An 18,175-nucleotide genomic window follows, 5' to 3' on the forward strand; every position below is an offset into this window, starting at 1 on the left:
ACTGGAATGAAGGTGGGAAGGGCTTTCCCTAGAGGTTTTACTTGGCTGGAGAAATCATGCTGGAGACATAGCTTTCGATCTAATTAACAAGGGAAGGGCTCTTGCTGCAGCCCAGACTGCATTAGACCTCCCACCGCAAGAGACCTCATTAAACATCCCCAAATTCCATCCTATACATAAAATCCTATACATGTAATGTTTTTTTCTGAAATCATACTATTTGCCATCTCTCCTCAATATTTCTTGATGTTCATAAACTTCATTTCTTCAGCCATTCCTCCATTAAATGGTAATCACAGTGTTTCCTGTTCTTTGCAGGCAGAAAAATTCTTTTAAGTGTAGTGGTACCTGTTGGGCATCAGTTTCTGTAGGGGACATCAGCTTTCTTTTGGAGGTTAGGTGAATTCCAGTTCAGCCTGTGGTACTTCCTAGTTGTATATCACTGAGCAAGTCATGTCACCTAATGCTGCCTGAGTTTCCCCATCTGTAGAATGGGGATGATAAGGGCATCTACCTCCCAGAGTTGAGGTGAAGATTTAATGAAGCAGTGTTTGTTAAGTGTTTTGCAAACATTAAATCAGGATGGAAATACTACTTTTATGGCTATCATTCCTTGGATCCTTAGTTTCGTCATGTATGGCTCAGGCAAGAAAGAGAGAGGGAAACAGAAAGACATAGACACAGACATATAATGAAACCCTGAACTTACCCAATGGAAATTTGTTTACATTGCTTAATACCACAGAAGAAATCCATTTTCTTCACCCAGTTGCATTGGATGTTGTAAAACACTCTTTTATTTGAGACCTATTGACATTTTTTAAGGTAGTGAGCCATTTTTTTAAATTAATTTATTTGTTTTCAGTTTTCCACAATCACTTTCATAAGTCTTAGATTTTCTACCCCCTCCTGCTGCTAGATGACGTGCAATCTTACATGGGTTCTACACATATATTCTTATTAAACACATTTTCACATTAGTTATGTTGCATAGAAGAATTAAAATGAATGGGAGAAACCGAGATAAAAGCAAAATAGAACACTAGAGAAAATATTCTGCTTCATTCTGCAATTCAATTCCATAGTTCTTTCTCTGAATGTGGATGGCATCTTGCTTCGAGAGTTCATTGGTAATATTTCACATCCTTGCATTGCTGTGAGGGGCTGAGTCTACCAGAAAAAATCCCACACACATGATGCTTGTTACTGTATACAATTTTCTCCTGGTACTGTTCTTTTCACTCAGCATCAGTTCTTATAATTCCTTTCAGGCATCTCAGAAGTCTTCCTGTTCATCATTTCTCATAGTACAATAGCATTTCATTACATTCATATACCACAACTTGTTCAGCCATTGCCCAGTTGATGGACATCCCCTCAATTTCCAATTCTTGGCCCCCACAAGGAGAGCTGCTATAAATGTTTTTGTACATGTGGGGACCCTTTCCTATTTTTATGATCTCTTTGCAATACAGTCTTAGAAGCGATATTGTTGGGTCAAAGGGTATGCGTATTTTTGTAGCCCTTTGGGCATAGTTCCAAATTGCTCTCCAGAATGGTTGGATCACCTCATACCTGCACCAGCAATGAATTAGTGTTCCACCTCTCCCACATCTTCTCCAACATTTATTGTCTTCCTGCTTTGTCATGTTAGCCAATCCGATAGGTGTGATGTGGTTCCTCAGAGTTGTTTTCATTTTCACCTCTCTAATTAACAGTGATTTATATCATTTTTTCATATGACTATAGATAGCTTTAATTCCTTCCTCTGAAAACTACCTGTTCATATCCTTTGACCATTTATCAGTTGGGGATTGACTTGTATTCTTATAAGTTTGACTCAGTTCTGTATATATTTTAGAAATGGGGCCTTTATCACAGACTTTAATTGCAAAAATTCTTTCCCAGTTTTCTTGCTTCCCTCCTAATCTTGGTTGCATTGGCTTTGGGACACCTTTTCTAGCCACTTCCTCACACCAGGAGGTGAGCAGTGTCATCCTTAATAGGATGTTCAGACACCCAGGGGCCGCCCAAATCCCACTGTTGCTTCTAGTGACACAATAGCCCTAGGACCTGGGCCCGCTGTTTGCAGGATTGTGACTGCAGCTTCCATCCACACTGCTGCTTCCTCTGTCCTTGTCACCACAGCACTTTGAGACTGGTAAAATGGCAAGGGTGATGTCTTCTGATTTGTGGGTTAATTGGATTTAAGTGAGTCAGAGTTGCACAAAGTCATTGGCCTCAGTCTCTCCTCCAAAGTCATCACACTCCAGTGACAGGACAGAATCAAGACTGGTTTTGGCTCAAGATGCAGTGAATGGTCTTGGTGTCTTTGATGGTCAGCCTGGTTCTAAGTGGTTCACAGCCCCTGCTTGAGCTGCCTTCATGGCCATTTGAACAAATTGTTCTCATCCATCCACTCCATCAGGAGAAGTCTTCACATGTTTGGGCTAGACACCTCCCTAATTCTCCAGTGGATTTGAAACCCCTTTGTTACCCTCAACCTGGTTTAGCTCATCTGCCCAAATATTTTACCAGGGTTTGGCTGCTTCACATGCTTCTTGGAGGAACAGGTGAACAACAAATGTGGAAAGCCACTGAGAACAGCTTGAGAGCCTTCATCCCAGAGGTCCCAGTCTTTCCTGAACATACTCTACACCAATAAATAGAATTAACAGCTGCTCTTATGGGAAAAAAATAAAAGAGGTAAACCTTTGGTTAATTTACTAGATTACAGAGAAGAAAACCAAATGATCAGTATCAAAAATGAAAAGAGTGAATATGCCATCAATGAGGAAGAAATTAAAGCCATCATTAGAAGCTGTTTTACCCAATTCCATAGAAATCTAGTGAAATGTAGGAATATTTGCAAAAATATAAATTGCCCAGAAGAACAGAGGAAGAAATAAATAATCTCATATTAGGAAAAGAAATCAAGCAAGTCAGCAATACGCTCCCTTAGAAAAATATCTCCAAGGCCAGACGGATTCACAAGCCAGTTCTCCCAAAGATTTAAAAAGCACTTAATTCTAACACTGTGCATACTATTTGGGAAAATAGACATAGAAGGTGTCTTACTAAATTCCTTTTATGACACAAACAAGGTGCTGATACCTAAACTGGGAGGAGCCAAAACAGAGAAAGAAAATTATAGATCAATTTCCCTAATGACTATTGATAGATAAATTTTAAATAAAATATTAACAAAGAGATTACAGCAATTTATCACCAGGATATGCACCATGATCAGGTGGGATTTGTACCAGGAATCCAGGGTTGTTCAATATTAGGAAAGCTGTCAGCATAATTGATTCCATCAGCAATACTAACAGAAATCATGATTACCACAATGGATTCAGGAAAGGCTTTTGACAAAATTAGGCATCCATTCCTGTTAAAAACACTACAGAGCATAGCAATGAGTGGAGTTTTTCTTAAAATGAAGCGTATCTAAAACTCAACAAGCATTGTACGTAAGGGGGATAAGTTAGAAGTGTTCCCAGGAACATCAGGGGTAAAAAAAAAAAAAAAAAAGATGCCCACTATCACCCCTTTTATCCAGAATTGTATTAGAAATGTTAGCTTTATCAATAAGAGAAAGAAATGAAATTGAAGCAATTAGAATAGGCACTGAGGAAACAAAGCTATCACTTTTTGCAGGTGATATACTTAGAGAATCAACTGAAAACAGATTTGAAACAATTAACAACTTAAGCAAAGTTGCAGGATATTAAATAAACCCACAAAAATCATCAGTATTTCTCTGCCACTAATAAAGCTCAGCAGCAAGGGATAGAGAAATTCCATTTGAAGTAAGTGTAGGCAATATATTTGGGAGTCTGCTTGCCAAGACACTCAGAAACTATATGAACACAGTTAAAAACCCTTTTTATGCAAAGTGAAATCTAAATAATTGGAAAAATGTCTGTTTCTCATGGGTAAACTAACCTAATAATAGAATAAAATTGAAAATTTACTTAATTTACTGATAATTCAATTGGAAAAGGCAGGCACTTGAGTTGTGGTTACACCAGGTACTTCCTGAAGCAAGTTGAATGTATTCCATTTGGAATTTGAGTGTGTTGGGGTCATCCAGCATGTTTCAGCACTTAACTATTAAAACTAGGATTCTATCAGACCTGTGTCTTTGTAACAACAGGCAAAGTAGGACCTTTACTATTTTTCTGGCTTGAGTTTCAACCAATCAGATATGTGCCTGTGTGCTGTAGCGAATCAGACACATACATGTGGGTTCTGGCCACTCAGATACTGAGCTGAACTGTATATAGAGAGCTGATGTTGAGAAAGCAAACCTGAGGAGAGCCAGCCTTGAAGGAATGAGCTAGTGTAGAGAAGGCATGTCTAGAGGGAGTGTGTCACAGTCTTTAGTGGATACATAAGCCACAGTCCACTGTCTTTGGGTAACCTGCACTCCTTTTTTCTGCCCGTCTATAGCAAGGACCCTGACGATTCTCTCAAAACCATCAAATGAGATAATATTTACATGCCTCCTAGTACATAGAAGCCACCATGTAACCAACCTCTCAACCCTTTCCAGTCTACGTGCACCTTGGTCCTCTTCTCTCTGACCCAGGGACACTGGCCTCCTGGCTGATCCTTGAACAAGACCCTCCATCCTCTGACCCTGTGCCTTCCCAATGGCTGTCTCATACTTAAAATGTCTTCTCCCTCACTTAGGCTTTCCTGGCTGTCTTCACATCTCAGGTACGATCTCACTTCCTGAAAACCACCTGTACCTGGCACCTACTCTCTCATACCACCTCTGCTCCATACAGTACAGACCTTGTTTGCACACACATGCTGACATGTTTTCTCCCCATTAGACTGAGCTTGTGGAGAGCAGGGACTTATTCTTTTAAACTTTCTTTGCACCGTCAGTACATTAGCATGGTGCTTGGTATAGAGGAGCCACTTTCTAAATGCTTATTGACTTGACCTAAGAAATGGTAATTGGGAAGGATTCAGGGAGACCCTAGAAGACTTGTGTGGCCTGAGGCAGGAGGACATGAGCAGAACCAGGAGGACAATTTCTGCTTTACTGACAGCACTGCAAAGGACAACATATGCCTGCTGGGATAGAATTTCCTTGGCTCTCTTGGATTCCCCCTTTACTGATGGTGATCAGGTCTGTGGATGAACTGCACTCCCATAGTACTTTGGGGACATGACAGGGAACCTGGAGAAGTAGCTGGGGCAACCCCCAGAGTCAGGACTCGGAGGGATACCTAATCCTAGTAAACCTGGAGGATACTCAGCAAGAGGTCAGAGGGGAAGATGAGGCCCAGTGGAAAGGGGAGCTAGCAGAAGTGGGGTATGGGGTGGGGCCCTCCTGCAAACCTAAGTGACACCTGCATGTGCAGAGCTGGCTAACAGAAAACAGAGAGATCATACCTCCAACCAGAAGGCAGAAAGATTTGCACTCCAATGTTTTCTGCTTCCTGCCAATCTACCCTGGGTGGATCTCCCTGATCCCTAGAGTTTTGCCTTGCCCTTTCAGAAGGGAATTATTATTTGCCAATCTGTGTCTCATAATAAAATCAGTCGGTTACCTATTACTGACACTTTGTCTCAGTCCTACTGTTTATCTAATTCTCAAGTTAGATACTGTTGACCTGAAAACTTTATTAGAGAAAAGGCAACAGGCTAAATGCATACATTTTATGATTTAATTAATCATTTCCCCATAAGGATAACAGTTACATAGCGCTATGGAGCCAGGATCAGAACTGGCTGACTTAGTACAGAAATTGACTGTCTTAAGTACATTTTGCCATGAGAAAGGAGTTCTCACATTGTAAACACATTGTAATTGGGTTTTGTGATCCCAGGCTATGGGCATCTTCCTTCCATAGTGTGCCTTTGTGATTCAAGGTAAGAAAAAGTCCCATTACCCAGATGGCAGACATCCTGTCCTAAACAGGCCTTTGAATTTGTTTATCTTAACAGAGTTTGACAAAAGCTGAAGACACACCCCAAGGTATTTGTGTTTTTCTCTTAACACTAGGATACTAGTAGAAGGGTCTGAAAAGGAAGTCCCATTTGCCCATCAAAAGGCATCCTCTAAACGAAGGAGACTATTAGGTCCAGGCTCTTCTTAATTCAAACTTTGGCCCTTATTAAAGTCTAAAATTTATATGAAATATTATCAATACTGACTCAGTAGAATCCTGTTAACACCTCAGTCTTTTGCTAGGACCCCTTTGCCCTCTACAACATCTGAAAATGCATATTCTTCAAGGACAGAGGTTTGATGTCTCTTCCTTTCCCTCACTGTGCACAACCATGTCTGAGTACACGTATATATGTGTGGGAGCTAGCAGGGAGCAATGGGAAGCAAACCGACCACCCATTGGCTTTAGATGCCTGAGTCCTGGGTTCAGATCCTGTCCCTGCCACTTATCACTGCTGTTACTGGAATGAAGTCATGGTCACTGCATACACCCCAGCCAGGGTGGACAAGAAGAACCTTCTAGGAACCCCAGCATGTGACAAGCTTTACTAATTTAATATTCCTTCAGCCAGATTTCATTTATATTCCCTGTAGTTCACCACTGGGGTCCCAGCAGGACTGGGCTCAAGATCACAGAGCCTTCATCTGAATCCCTGGAAGGGGAAAGTGGATGGAATCAGGAAGACCTGAGTTCCAACAGGGCCTCAGACGCTGGCTAGCAATGTGACCCCAGACAACTCACTTCGTCTCTGGCTTCCTCAGTTTCTCCTTCTGTAAAAGGGAGATGGTGAGAGGGTGGAGGAAGAATGGCCCAGAAAAAGGGAGGGGAAAATGGAATTTCAGAATCAGTGAGTTGGTGGGTAGGGGTGAGTAACAAATGCTAATCCAAGAGAATGGAGGAAAGATCAGAGGTGGGAGGAGGGGCCATTACCCAATCCCCACATGCCCATTTTATCTGCATTCCTGTGCTCAGCAATCAAAAAGATTTACATTTAAGGAAATGGTTTCCAAAAGTCAGCACCTGTAATTAGGTGGGCTAATGGGGGCAGATCTACACCCTAGTCACAGAATCTGTAGCATTTACTGCAAATCCTGGCATGGAATAATGAGAGCTGAGTAAATGGCTTCATTTATTCATTCATCAGAGGATGTAAGAGCAATTGAGAACCAGGTTCTTTAAAGAGGTAGCCACAGATTCCATGGTTCTGGGACCCCAAACCCTGCCTATTGGGCACTTAGAAATAAGGCTGAACTGAGGCAGACAAGGGTCACATGACCAAGGTTCCTTGGTTCTTAGATTAAGAAAGGATCTCAAAGATCACCAATTTGCATGCCCCCCTCAGCCAATAAGGCTGAACAGGCCAGTCAGTCAGTAAACATTAAGCAGTGGACTGAGTGCCTGTTCTGGAATCAGGAAGACCTAACTTCAAATCCAACTTCAGGCATTGGCTGTGTGACCCTAGGTAAGTCACTTAACCATATTTATCTGGTTTTTCTGGTTTGTGAAGTGAGCTTTAGGAGATCACTCCAGTATTTTCTTCAAGAACACCCAAGACATGTCCCAAAGAGGCAGACATGACTGAAAATCTGTAAAATGATAAAAAATAAATCCAACATCTTCTATGTGCCTGGCCCTGTATTGAAGCCAACAAGAATTCTTGGACCAATTTTTGAAAATAAGCCAGTGCTGAGGGGAGAGGAGGAGGGTATAATTTTATGTTTGTTCATTTAAGGATGAGATGAGAGAATGACTAGTGTTGACCTGAAAACTTTGTTAGAGAAAAGGCAACAGGCTAAATGCATACATTTTATGATTTAATTAATTAATTGATCAATTCCCTATAAAGAAAACAGTTACATAGCACTATGGAGTCAGAGGTGACTCTGACTACCTAGTACAGAAATCATCTGTCCTAAGTACATTTTGCCGTGAGAAAGAAACTCTCCTAATTAAGCAAATCATAAATTCAGTAAGACAGGACAATTAACAAAGCAATGTCAGTCAGGTCTTGAGATTCCAAGGTGGGCAAACATATGTCTCAGAAATCCCACCACTAGTAAGTGGCAGGCTTCCTGCCCCAAACAGATAACTGACATAGGAAAGGGTAAACAATGTTCAATAGAAATTATGACCTAAGATGTCTATATTTTCTTTACCATTAATATGCCATAACATAGTATGTGTCTATAGATAATAAGATACAAAGGAAAGTTCCCATTATTCAAGATATAGTGTCTTAGGTTAAAGGTCTCCTTAAGGAATGTAGAGTCGGCCTTGGCTGGCTTTTGCTGACATAGGAAGAGGCACTCTCTGAGTTTACTTCAGAGAGAACAAAGAGATTACTCCAAAATTTTATATTAAACATTATCATTAGAATGCCAGGGACTGTACCTGATAGAAGAGCAGAGACTGAGGAGTGGAGAATAAAAAGACCTCACAGCAATGTGTGGGAAACAAAAGAGGAAATTCGGTTTCCACAGGATTAAAACTCCTCCCAGCTTTGGGTGATCTCAGATAATCACAGGTGTGACCTGGCAGAAACAGATTTATGATAGTAAACAGGTCAGAAACTTGTTCCCAGACTTGAGTTGTTTGAGGGGAAGCCTGTCAGAGAACATGAAGTGAGGTGTTCAAGCTTCTTCTAGCCAATGGATAGCAGGGCAGGGGATTCGAATTGAGAACAGTATAAAATAACTCCTATTGGTCTACAAAATTGTAGTAGCCATCCCTTAGGAGCTAACTTGAAATGAACATAAAAGTTAATAGAAATCATTCCTTATTTCAGTTATTCTTTGTTTAAAGTGAGCATGTTTCTCACAAATATAATTAGCCTGGGAAAATTAGAGCAGGGGAGAGAGTTCATGGTTGGATTAGGATTCATTCAGGTCCCCAAAATGTGTTTGAAGGATTCTCTGAATTGAGCCTGAACCCCAGCAGGGCTGGGGTGCTCTCCAAGGTAGGAAAGTATCAGGGAATCAGGAAACTGAGCAAGGACAGAATGGTTTCACAGGCTGGAGTCCACCTTTCAAGTGGGCAGCTCTCAAAGGACCCTGAGCTAGAGGCAGGAAGGGTCTTCGAGATCCAGGTCCTCATTTTCCCTAGAGGAACAAGACTCAGAATGATCAATGACTGGTCCAGTGTCACAGGAGCATGAAGGAACATGCAGCATTCCAACCTGGATCATAGGTTTACAAACAGTAGGCAATTCCAAGATCATTTTCTGACATGCTTCCAACTCTAAACATTGCTGAGTTATTATTGCTTGTTTTTCTGAGTTGATCTCCAAATCACAGAAATGCAGGTATATGCGAAACCTGGAAGAGGCTTAATTTGAGGTCACCAACTCCAGCCCCCTCATTTTACAGAGGAGAACACTGAGGCTCATTGAGTTACCAGACAAGGCTAAGTGGAGAGAGCCTGGAGTAAGAGAAGAGAGAATGCTCCCTCTGGTATTTCCTGGCTAAGACTCTAGGAAAGTGACTGCACCTATCACCCTCAACTTACTCATCTGTTAAATGGGTGTAACAGCCCCTACCTGCCAAGACTGTTGTGAGGACATCAGGAGATCACACCTGGAAAGCACTGCAGGAGTGCTAGATTGTAGTCATGGGACCTGGGGCTGTTGCATTCAAACCCAGATCCTGATTCCAAATACAGAGCTCTTCTCTGCCTCTACCAGGCAGCCTTCCAGCATAAGGAAGGGGTCAGTGTTGATAGAGAGGTCTTTCTTGGGAGGAAAGGAGAAGGATTCTTGGGAAGGAGGGACAGAAGACTAACAGGATTTTGAAAAATGCTTCATTTCCTGTCTCAAGGTGGTCTCTCTCCCAAAGGAAGGGAGAGGGAGGGCAGACAGATTTGAGACTGTGTGGATCAGGGTTTTGGACAGGTTGCGGGGGGACACCTGAGACCCAACCTTACTCTCTCTGGCCAAAGACTCCTTCCTGGTCTTTTGATGTCTTCTTCATCTGGCTACAGTGTTCAATGAACATAGAGTGGGACTGCTCCCTGGATTCTGTCCTCCAACTTTCCATAACTCCCAATATTGATATTTCTTCTCCCTCTGCCCCTTTGCCTTCCTAGCCAGGGAAGGTGAAACTTGGATTTACCCTGCCTCACCTCCTCCCAACCCAGGTGTGTGGGAGTGAGGTGGGGGGAGGGTAGAATGTCTAAATCAACTTTTCCACAGGCTGGATTAGTTAGGCGACCTGGAGTCAGTACCGCCACCCCCTTCCCCAGTAATACAGAGATATCTCCAAGCAAAGATCACTCCTTCCTTTGAGCTGAGGGATCTGATCCCAGACCTGCCCCTTCCTCCCAGACTGAGTCAGATTTAGGACTCCCCAGAGATCTTAGTTATTCTTTATGCCTGAGGGGAGGAGAGAAAGCCTTTTTGTCTGCCTCAAGTGTCTCCCCGTTCCAGTCCAGCCCCATCAATACTCACCACTCTTTCTGCCTCAGTCCTGAATCCCCAGAAATATCTTCCATTCAGACTCCTGGCTAGAAATTCAGGTCTCTGCCTTCTCTGCTCCTATTCCTGGTCTCCATTAGCTGAAATGCCATGGCCGTGGCAATGACCCCTCTTCTTCCTTGACCCTGTCCTAGTGCACCCACTTCCTCTCCAAGACTCACATTATGCCTAAGCCAAAATGTAATACACTGGTTCCTCCTGTGAGCTCCTTTTCCGTCATCTGTCCATCAACTCCCATTCTCCCACCTTCATCCTATTTTGGGACTGAGTCCCTTCTACTTCTGAAGAGAAAGACTGCCACATTAAAACTCTGGCAGTAGACTAATCAAAGGAAGCGAGCCATATACTTTGGGGTCCTGCCTGCAAATGGAACTGAGTGTGTCCTAAAGTGAATTATGATATTGTCTCCTCTGAAGTCACATGGATACTTGTGGTGTTTTACCCTCTATCAGTGGGTCAGACCTTCACAAAATCTACTCTTAACATTTGAAAGATCATATGTTCCGAAATTGTAAAGGTAAGAGTGAAGAACATCATTGCATTAAAATGACACTATCTTGGCACCTGAATGCAATCCGTCTACAGCAGTGGTGGGGAAACTCCAGCATTCAAGGCCATGTGTGTCTTCTGCATCTGTAAGTGCAGCTTCTTCACTAAATTCAGTTTTATAGGACAAATTTATTAGATTTCTCAATTAAAGCATCAATTCTAAATTTGCAGAGGGCCCTTTCAAGAAAGGAAGGGTGAAAACTAAGTTAGTTAAAGGGATAAGGCATGAGCAAAGGGCAGCAAGGTGCCCTAGTGCATAGAACCCTGGGCTTGGAATCAGGAAGATTCATGTGCATGATTTCTAATATGAAATCAAATACTTACTAGCTGTGTGATGCTGAGGCACTTAGGTCACTTAACTGTGTTTGCCTCAGTTCATCATTTTAGCATGAGCAGGAAATGGTGTATCTTTGCTCAGAAAATCTCAACTAGGATCTAGAAAAGTCAGACACAACTGAAGCAAGTGAATAATGCCATGCCGTGTGTTAATGGCCTGGGGATTCAAACAGAAATGAAGAAAAATCGTCCTCTCCCCATCGAGATTATACTTTGATTGGAAGAAATTTTGGGCAGAAGACATTGGGACAGGGTGGCAAAGTCAGTGAGAAGTTGCAAACTAGGGCACCATGGTGCACATGTGCAAATGTGGACATGTTTGGAAATTTCTGTAGTGATTGTTCAAATTGTGAGTAATTCAGTGCAATGAAGGGTCATGAGTCAGAATGTCTAGAGAAAAGAACTCTAAAATCTTGAAAGTCCAGAAAAATCAGGAAGAGAATAAAACATTCTTTAATTGCTCAGAAATTCCATAACAAAAATAAAGGAAGCCATATATGACATATATGAATATAAGATAAAAGAGATATTTTAAATGAAATCAAAGTGATAAAACATGAAGAGATTTTTATCCACCAAAAAGAGAATTGCTTCACAGTAATATAACTTCTTAACCAGTGAATCATACCATTCTGCTAGAAATGGGAAGCATCAAATGCCAAATGTCTTGACTAAACACATGCTTTACATGTACCAGATTGTGACAATGCATGGGCTCTCCCAATCATCAAAGGATTTGAAGAAGCAGTCACTTTCTTGTACAATCTCCATCAGTCTGCTTCTTGACTCATTCTTTTGACTCCCTAAACAACCTAAGCCCAGTGATCCAAAGTTGTAGCAGCATGATGAAATAATTTATTTTTCTTAAATTTGCAGTATCTTTCTTATACATTAGCTTAATCTCTAACTCTACTTGATAAAATTTTACATTTTTTAATGGAGGAAGGAACTCTCCTTTCCCCATAAAATTATTCTTATTTCTCCATAATTAAATATTAAAATGAATGTATGTATTTATTCCATGAACAGTTGAAACCAATCAAAGGAAAGACAGAAGATGTTTAAGTATAACTCATCATACCCAGTGCCATCTCAACCCTTGAGTATAAGAGTAGAGAATTCTTCTTCATTTGGCTGGAAACAGTCTCATACCACTCAGGTGAGGCCATATTGTGAGTAATCTCTCTTTAGAATTCTTTTCATACTTTTCTTCATACTTTATTATAAACTTTTACCAAATTGACTTGATAATTTTTGTTCACTCCTGAGAGATCACTGTCCCTTTGTTGTTTTTTTCCTCCCAGAATCCACAGTCCTAACCAACTTCTCACAAATTCTTTGTAAGAATATTCTTAATATGTCACTTAGGACAGAGGTGGAGTTACACATGACCCCACTATCTCCCATACAGATTCTTGTGCTTCACTAACAGAGCACGTGTCTTGTTCCTAATTCCATCAGGAGAAACATTGTCTAGTAAAACATTTTACTAGCTTTGATTGTTCCATCATGATTCTTATTTTAAATGTAAAATGCTTTTCACCATATTCCATTGTGGTCTTAATAACTGATTTCAATTGTTGGCTCTGATGCTTGTAAAAGTTATATGAGTGTTAGGGAAATCCTTTCTCTGGGCTTCAGTTTCCTGTTCTAAGTGGATGAGAGTTGGACTAGAGGAATTTTGGAGTCTCTTTGAGCTCTAAATCATGTGACTTTTGATGGTTTAGGAGGTGGTGACATTGAAGGATGTGATTGTGGACTTCACTAAGGAGGAGTGGAGCCTCTTGGACCATTCTCAGAAAGAACTGTACAAGGAGGTAATGCTGGAGAATATCCAGAACCTGCTGTCCCTGGGTAAGGACCATTTCCTTTCTTTTCTTGATGTTAATTTTCAGGCCTAAATTTTCACAAGTGGCAGAGAATGGATCCATATTCTGGTGTATCTGAGCCTCAGGAGCTTCATTGAGTGCACACTCTTTTGTGTGTACCAACTCTCCATTGGTCTTGGCTTGTCACCTTTTCAAGTTAAAAAATTTACCACCTGCCAGGTGGCAGACCTAAATGACATATTGCTCCTCTGTGCAGATTTCTAACAAGTTCACTGAAAATTTCATGCCTAAAATAGTGGGAGGGGATTCTGGCAAGGTGGCAGAGTAGGACAAGAAATCCTTGTCTCTCCAAGAATCTCCTTAAAGAAAGAAAACAAATTGCCCCAAACTCTAGACAATATTAAATACCTGGGAGTCCATCTGTCAAAGCAGAAACAGAAACTAAACTGTTCTCCCATGGAGAATCACTCTAATCTGTTGATATTAAGTCTAGTCGCCATCTTGAGTTGTGACTGTTGATTTTGTTCAATGTGAATGGTTAGCTTGGAGTAAATAAGTTTTGGAGTTCAGCCCTCTGTGGTGTGCAGCTCCTTTGTCACACTCACAGCCTGTCTGTCTCCTCCTTATACTGATACAGTCTCTTAAATGCCAGTTTTTGGTTTCAGAGTACACAAATTTTGTTGCATTTCAGCTGATAATGAGAAGGTCCTGAGCCCCATAAATCTCCAGTAACCATTGCTATTGCATATGCTTATGTGTGTATATCTTTTGCTGTATCTATATTTGATTGTTTGTTTTCTTCAGATTTAGAGAACAGGTTTGAAGAAAATGAGGTGACTAGAAATCTTGGAATTTTTCTGGAAAAACATGTCCTGCATAGATTCATGAATGATGGTCCCTGGGACTTCAAGTTGGGAGAAATCCATGACTCTAATATCAAATTAGATAGAAGTCCCAAGAGTGACTGTGAATTTAATGAAATTGGAAAGAGATTTAGACAGTCTTGTAAGAATAAGACCTCAGGGAATGACTGTGTTCAGAGTGGCACTAGCAGGAGCAAACTTGGTGCCCATCAAGGAGTCCACAGTGGAGAGAAACCTTTTGAAGGTAATCACTGTGGAAAGACTTTAAGAAGAAGCGTCCGTCTTGTTGCTCATCAGAGAACCCACGATGCAGAGAAACCTTTTCAGTGTAATCAATGTGAAAAGACTTTCAAAGGCAAGAGCAGTCTTGCTTTACATCAGAGAATCCATGCTGGAGAGAAACCTTATGAATGTAAGCAATGTGACAAGGCTTATAAACACAGGAGCAGTCTAGTTGAACATCGGAGAATCCACACTGGAGAAAAACCTCATAAATGTAATCAATGTGGACAGGCTTTCCTAAGGAGGCAGAATCTTGTTAGGCATCAGAGAATCCACACTGGAGAGAAACCTTTTGAGTGTAATCAATGTGGAAAGGCTTTCATTACCAGGAGTAAACTTAAGGCACATCAGAGAACCCACTCTGGAGAGAAACCTTATGGATGTAACCAATGTGGAAAGGCTTTCACTACCAGAAGTATACTTGTGGCCCATCAGAGAATCCACACTGGTGAGAAGCCTTATGAATGTAACCAGTGTGGAAAGGCTTTCACACACAGGGCAGGTTTTGCTGCACATCAGATAACCCACACTGGAGAGAAACCTTTTGAATGTCATCAATGTGGAAAGGCTTTCAGAGACAAGTTCCATCTTGCTGGCCATCAGAGAATCCACACTGGAGAAAAACCTTATGAATGTAAGCAGTGTGGAAAGGCTTTCCTAAGTAGGCAGAATCTTGTTAGGCATCATAGAATCCATACTGGAGAGAGACCTTATGAGTGTAATCAATGTGGAAAGGCTTTCATTACCAGGAGTAAACTTGGGGCCCATCAGAGAATCCACTCTGGAGAGAAACCTTATGGATGTAATCACTGTGGAAAGGCTTACAAAGACAGGAGGAGACTTGTTGTACATCAGAGAATCCACACTGAAGAGAAACCTTTTGAATGTCATCAGTGTGAAAAGGCTTTCCACTCAGGGGCAGTCTTTCTGGCCATTAGAGAATCCACACTGTAGAGAAGCCTTATGAATCCAATCAGTGTGGAAAGGATTTCCAAATCTTGTTATGTATCAGAGATTCTACAGTGGAGAGAAACTTTTTGAATGTCATCAGTGTGGAAAGACTTTCAAAATGAGATCCAATCTTACAGCACATCAGAGAATCCACTGGAGAGAACCTTATGAATTCAACTTTTGAAAGGATTTCAGAGACAGGGACAGTCTTGCTTTCCATCAGGGAATCCACACTGGGGGAAGCCCTATGAATATAATAAATGTGGAAAGGCTTTTCCAATGAGGTAGAGTTTTGCCACCTAGCCATCAGAGAATCCACAGTGGATAGAGCAAGTTTCAGAAAAAGCTTCCATCTTGCTGGCCATCAGATAATCCACACTGCATTGCAGCCTTTTGAATATCATTCAGGGGAAATGATTTTGCATAGAGATGCATTCTTGCTACACAGTCAAGAAGTCTATGGATGTAATAAATGTGGAAAGACTTTTAGATATTCCTCCCATTTAGCTACTCACCCTGCAATATAATACAGTATAATCAATGTGGAAAATCTTTCACACAGAACTATCATCTTGCTTTACATCAGAGAATTCACACAAGGGAGAAATCCCAGAATGTAATTATTCTGGAAAGCCCAGTGTAATAAGGCAGGGACAGGATCTGGAATAGGCTTCAGGGAGCCACTGGCAGCAGCAGTTCTCAGATTGCTCAACGCATATGCCACAGACATCTTCAAAGGTCAGTGGGAGGGCTCTTTCACCTAGGAGAGGGGAGTGGGGTCTGGACCCAGCAGCCTTTGCAGTGGCAGCTTCCATTTTTAGAGCCCTCCCCCTAGAGCCCCTGGGGGAATTGAGCAACTGATCTGAATCTCAGCCCTGAGCTCAGCCCTAGGCTGAAGAGGAGTGCTAATGTGTTGGAGCTGGAGGTAGTTGTGGTGAGGGAATTCTAATTGCAGATTCTGGGTATGATTGTGGCATCTTGGAGGAACTGAGAATTTATAGGTCCCCAGAGTATATTCTCCTCTTGACAAAAGACTCAAAAGTTATGTAACTGGCTGGGAAAAATGCCCAAAAATGGGAGAAAACATTAGACTATAGAAGGTTGCTTTCTTGGTGAACAGGTATTTTCTTCCATGATTTCGGATGAGTAAGAACAATGCATACCATCAGAGGAAGTCAAGGCTTCTGCATCCAAAACCTCCAAAATAAATATGCAATGGTCTCAGGCCATTGCAGAGCTCAAAAAGGATTTTGAAAATCAAGTAAGAGAGGTGGAAGAAAAATTGGGAAGAGAAATGAGAGCAATGCAAGAGAATCATGAAAAGTGAGTAACTACTTACTAAAGGAGATCCAAAAAAATACTGAAGAAAATAACACCTTTAAAAATAAGCTAACTCAATTGGCAAAAAAGGTCCAAAAATCCAATGAGGAGAAGAATGCTTTAAAAGGCAGAATTATCCAAATGGAAAAGGAGTTTCAAAAGCTCACTGAAGAAAATAGTTCTTTAAAAATTAGAACTCCGGGATTCTACCCTAAATGTGCTCTGAAGAAAACAAATTGTCTCAAGCACTAGACCGTACAAAATACCTGGAAGTCCATCTGCCAAAACAAAAACAAAAACTATAATTATTAAAACCTTCATATACAAATAGAATAAGATTTAAATCATTGGAGTACTATTCATTGTTCCTGGGTAGGCAGAGTCAGAATCATAAAAAATGACAATTTTATCCAAACTGATTTGTATATTCAATTAAATTACCAAAATTATCTTTTACTCAATTAGAAAAAGTAATAAGAAAATTCATTTCGGAAAACAAAAAGTCAAGAATATCAAAGGAATAATGAAAAAAGTCAAGGAACGGGGTTTAGCAGTACTAGCTCTTGTGCTCTGTTTTAAGGCAGTAAGTATCGAAACTCTCATACTGGGTAAGAAATAGAAAAGTACATCAGTGGAATAGTGTATACATACAGCAGCATAACCAGAAAAATAACCTTGTATTTGACAAGTGTAAAGACAATATTTGGGGATAAGATTTCAATATTTGGAAAAGATTGTTGGGAAAACTGGAAAGTAGTGTGTCTGAAACCGTACACACACATACTTATTTGTATATAATGGTACGCAACTCTAAGAGGAGGGAAAATAAACAAGAAATTTATATGATAATTTTGTTCTAAATTTGAAAGGAGTAGAATATTGTCTGTAGTAGACTTGTAGTTTCATGTACAATCATCTTGTTTTATTGTATTGTGTTATGGAAATGCTTGTTTCATTACATGAATTGAAAAATAAATTTTAAGTAATTTATCAAAGAGGTGGAAATAGTTTATTTAACTGGCCTGGAAATTCACATGATCTAAGCACCATGGAAAACCTAGGATGGGCTATAAGCAACTAGTATAAGCCAAATGGAGAATTTATTTAAGGCTTGCTTAATACCAACATGATAAATATATGGTTTCATGACAATTTGCAGAATATGTCAAAAAAAAAAAGAACAAAACCCCAGGAGTTACCCCAAGAGGAGGATATGTTAAAAGGTGTTTGAAGAGGTTAAAAAAATAAAATAAAATTAGATAGGGAGAAGTAAAACAGAGTAATTGTCACAAAGAAATTAATCCTCATAGAATTAGGTGGGAGTGAGGGCAGGTAGTGCTGTAACCATATTCTCATGGGATTAACAGAAGAGTAAGTAGAATATCTTAAGTAAACCTAAAAAAAGAAATTATACAGGCCATAAATGAGCTTCCTAAAAAAAAAGCACCAGGAGGAGGTGGATTGGAAAGGGAATTTTACCAAACATTAAAGACCAGCTAATTCCAATATTTAATCAGTGATTTGGAAAAATAGGCAAAGAAGGAGTACTACAAACTTTTTCTGAAACAGATATGGTTTTGATACTGACATCAGGAAGAATAATAA

The 18,175-nt window shown here is 40.6% G+C and overlaps 1 protein-coding gene across 1 annotated transcript in view; it reads left to right on the forward strand.

Annotated features, from left to right (window-relative positions):
- LOC140508333 (uncharacterized) overlaps positions 1-17,565 on the forward strand; it is a 37,416-nt gene extending 19,851 nt beyond the window's left edge. Inside the window, exons 8-9 of the mRNA XM_072616166.1 lie at positions 2,616-2,635; positions 14,383-17,565. Of these exons, the coding sequence (XP_072472267.1) occupies positions 2,616-2,635; positions 14,383-15,253 (891 nt within the window). The 3' untranslated portion in view covers positions 15,254-17,565. The remainder of the gene's footprint in view (positions 1-2,615; positions 2,636-14,382) is intronic.
- The last annotated feature ends 610 nt before the right edge of the window (positions 17,566-18,175 follow it).

Source organism: Notamacropus eugenii, chromosome 5 (assembly GCF_028372415.1).
Source record: "Notamacropus eugenii isolate mMacEug1 chromosome 5, mMacEug1.pri_v2, whole genome shotgun sequence".
Classification (NCBI taxonomy): Eukaryota; Metazoa; Chordata; class Mammalia; order Diprotodontia; family Macropodidae; genus Notamacropus; species Notamacropus eugenii.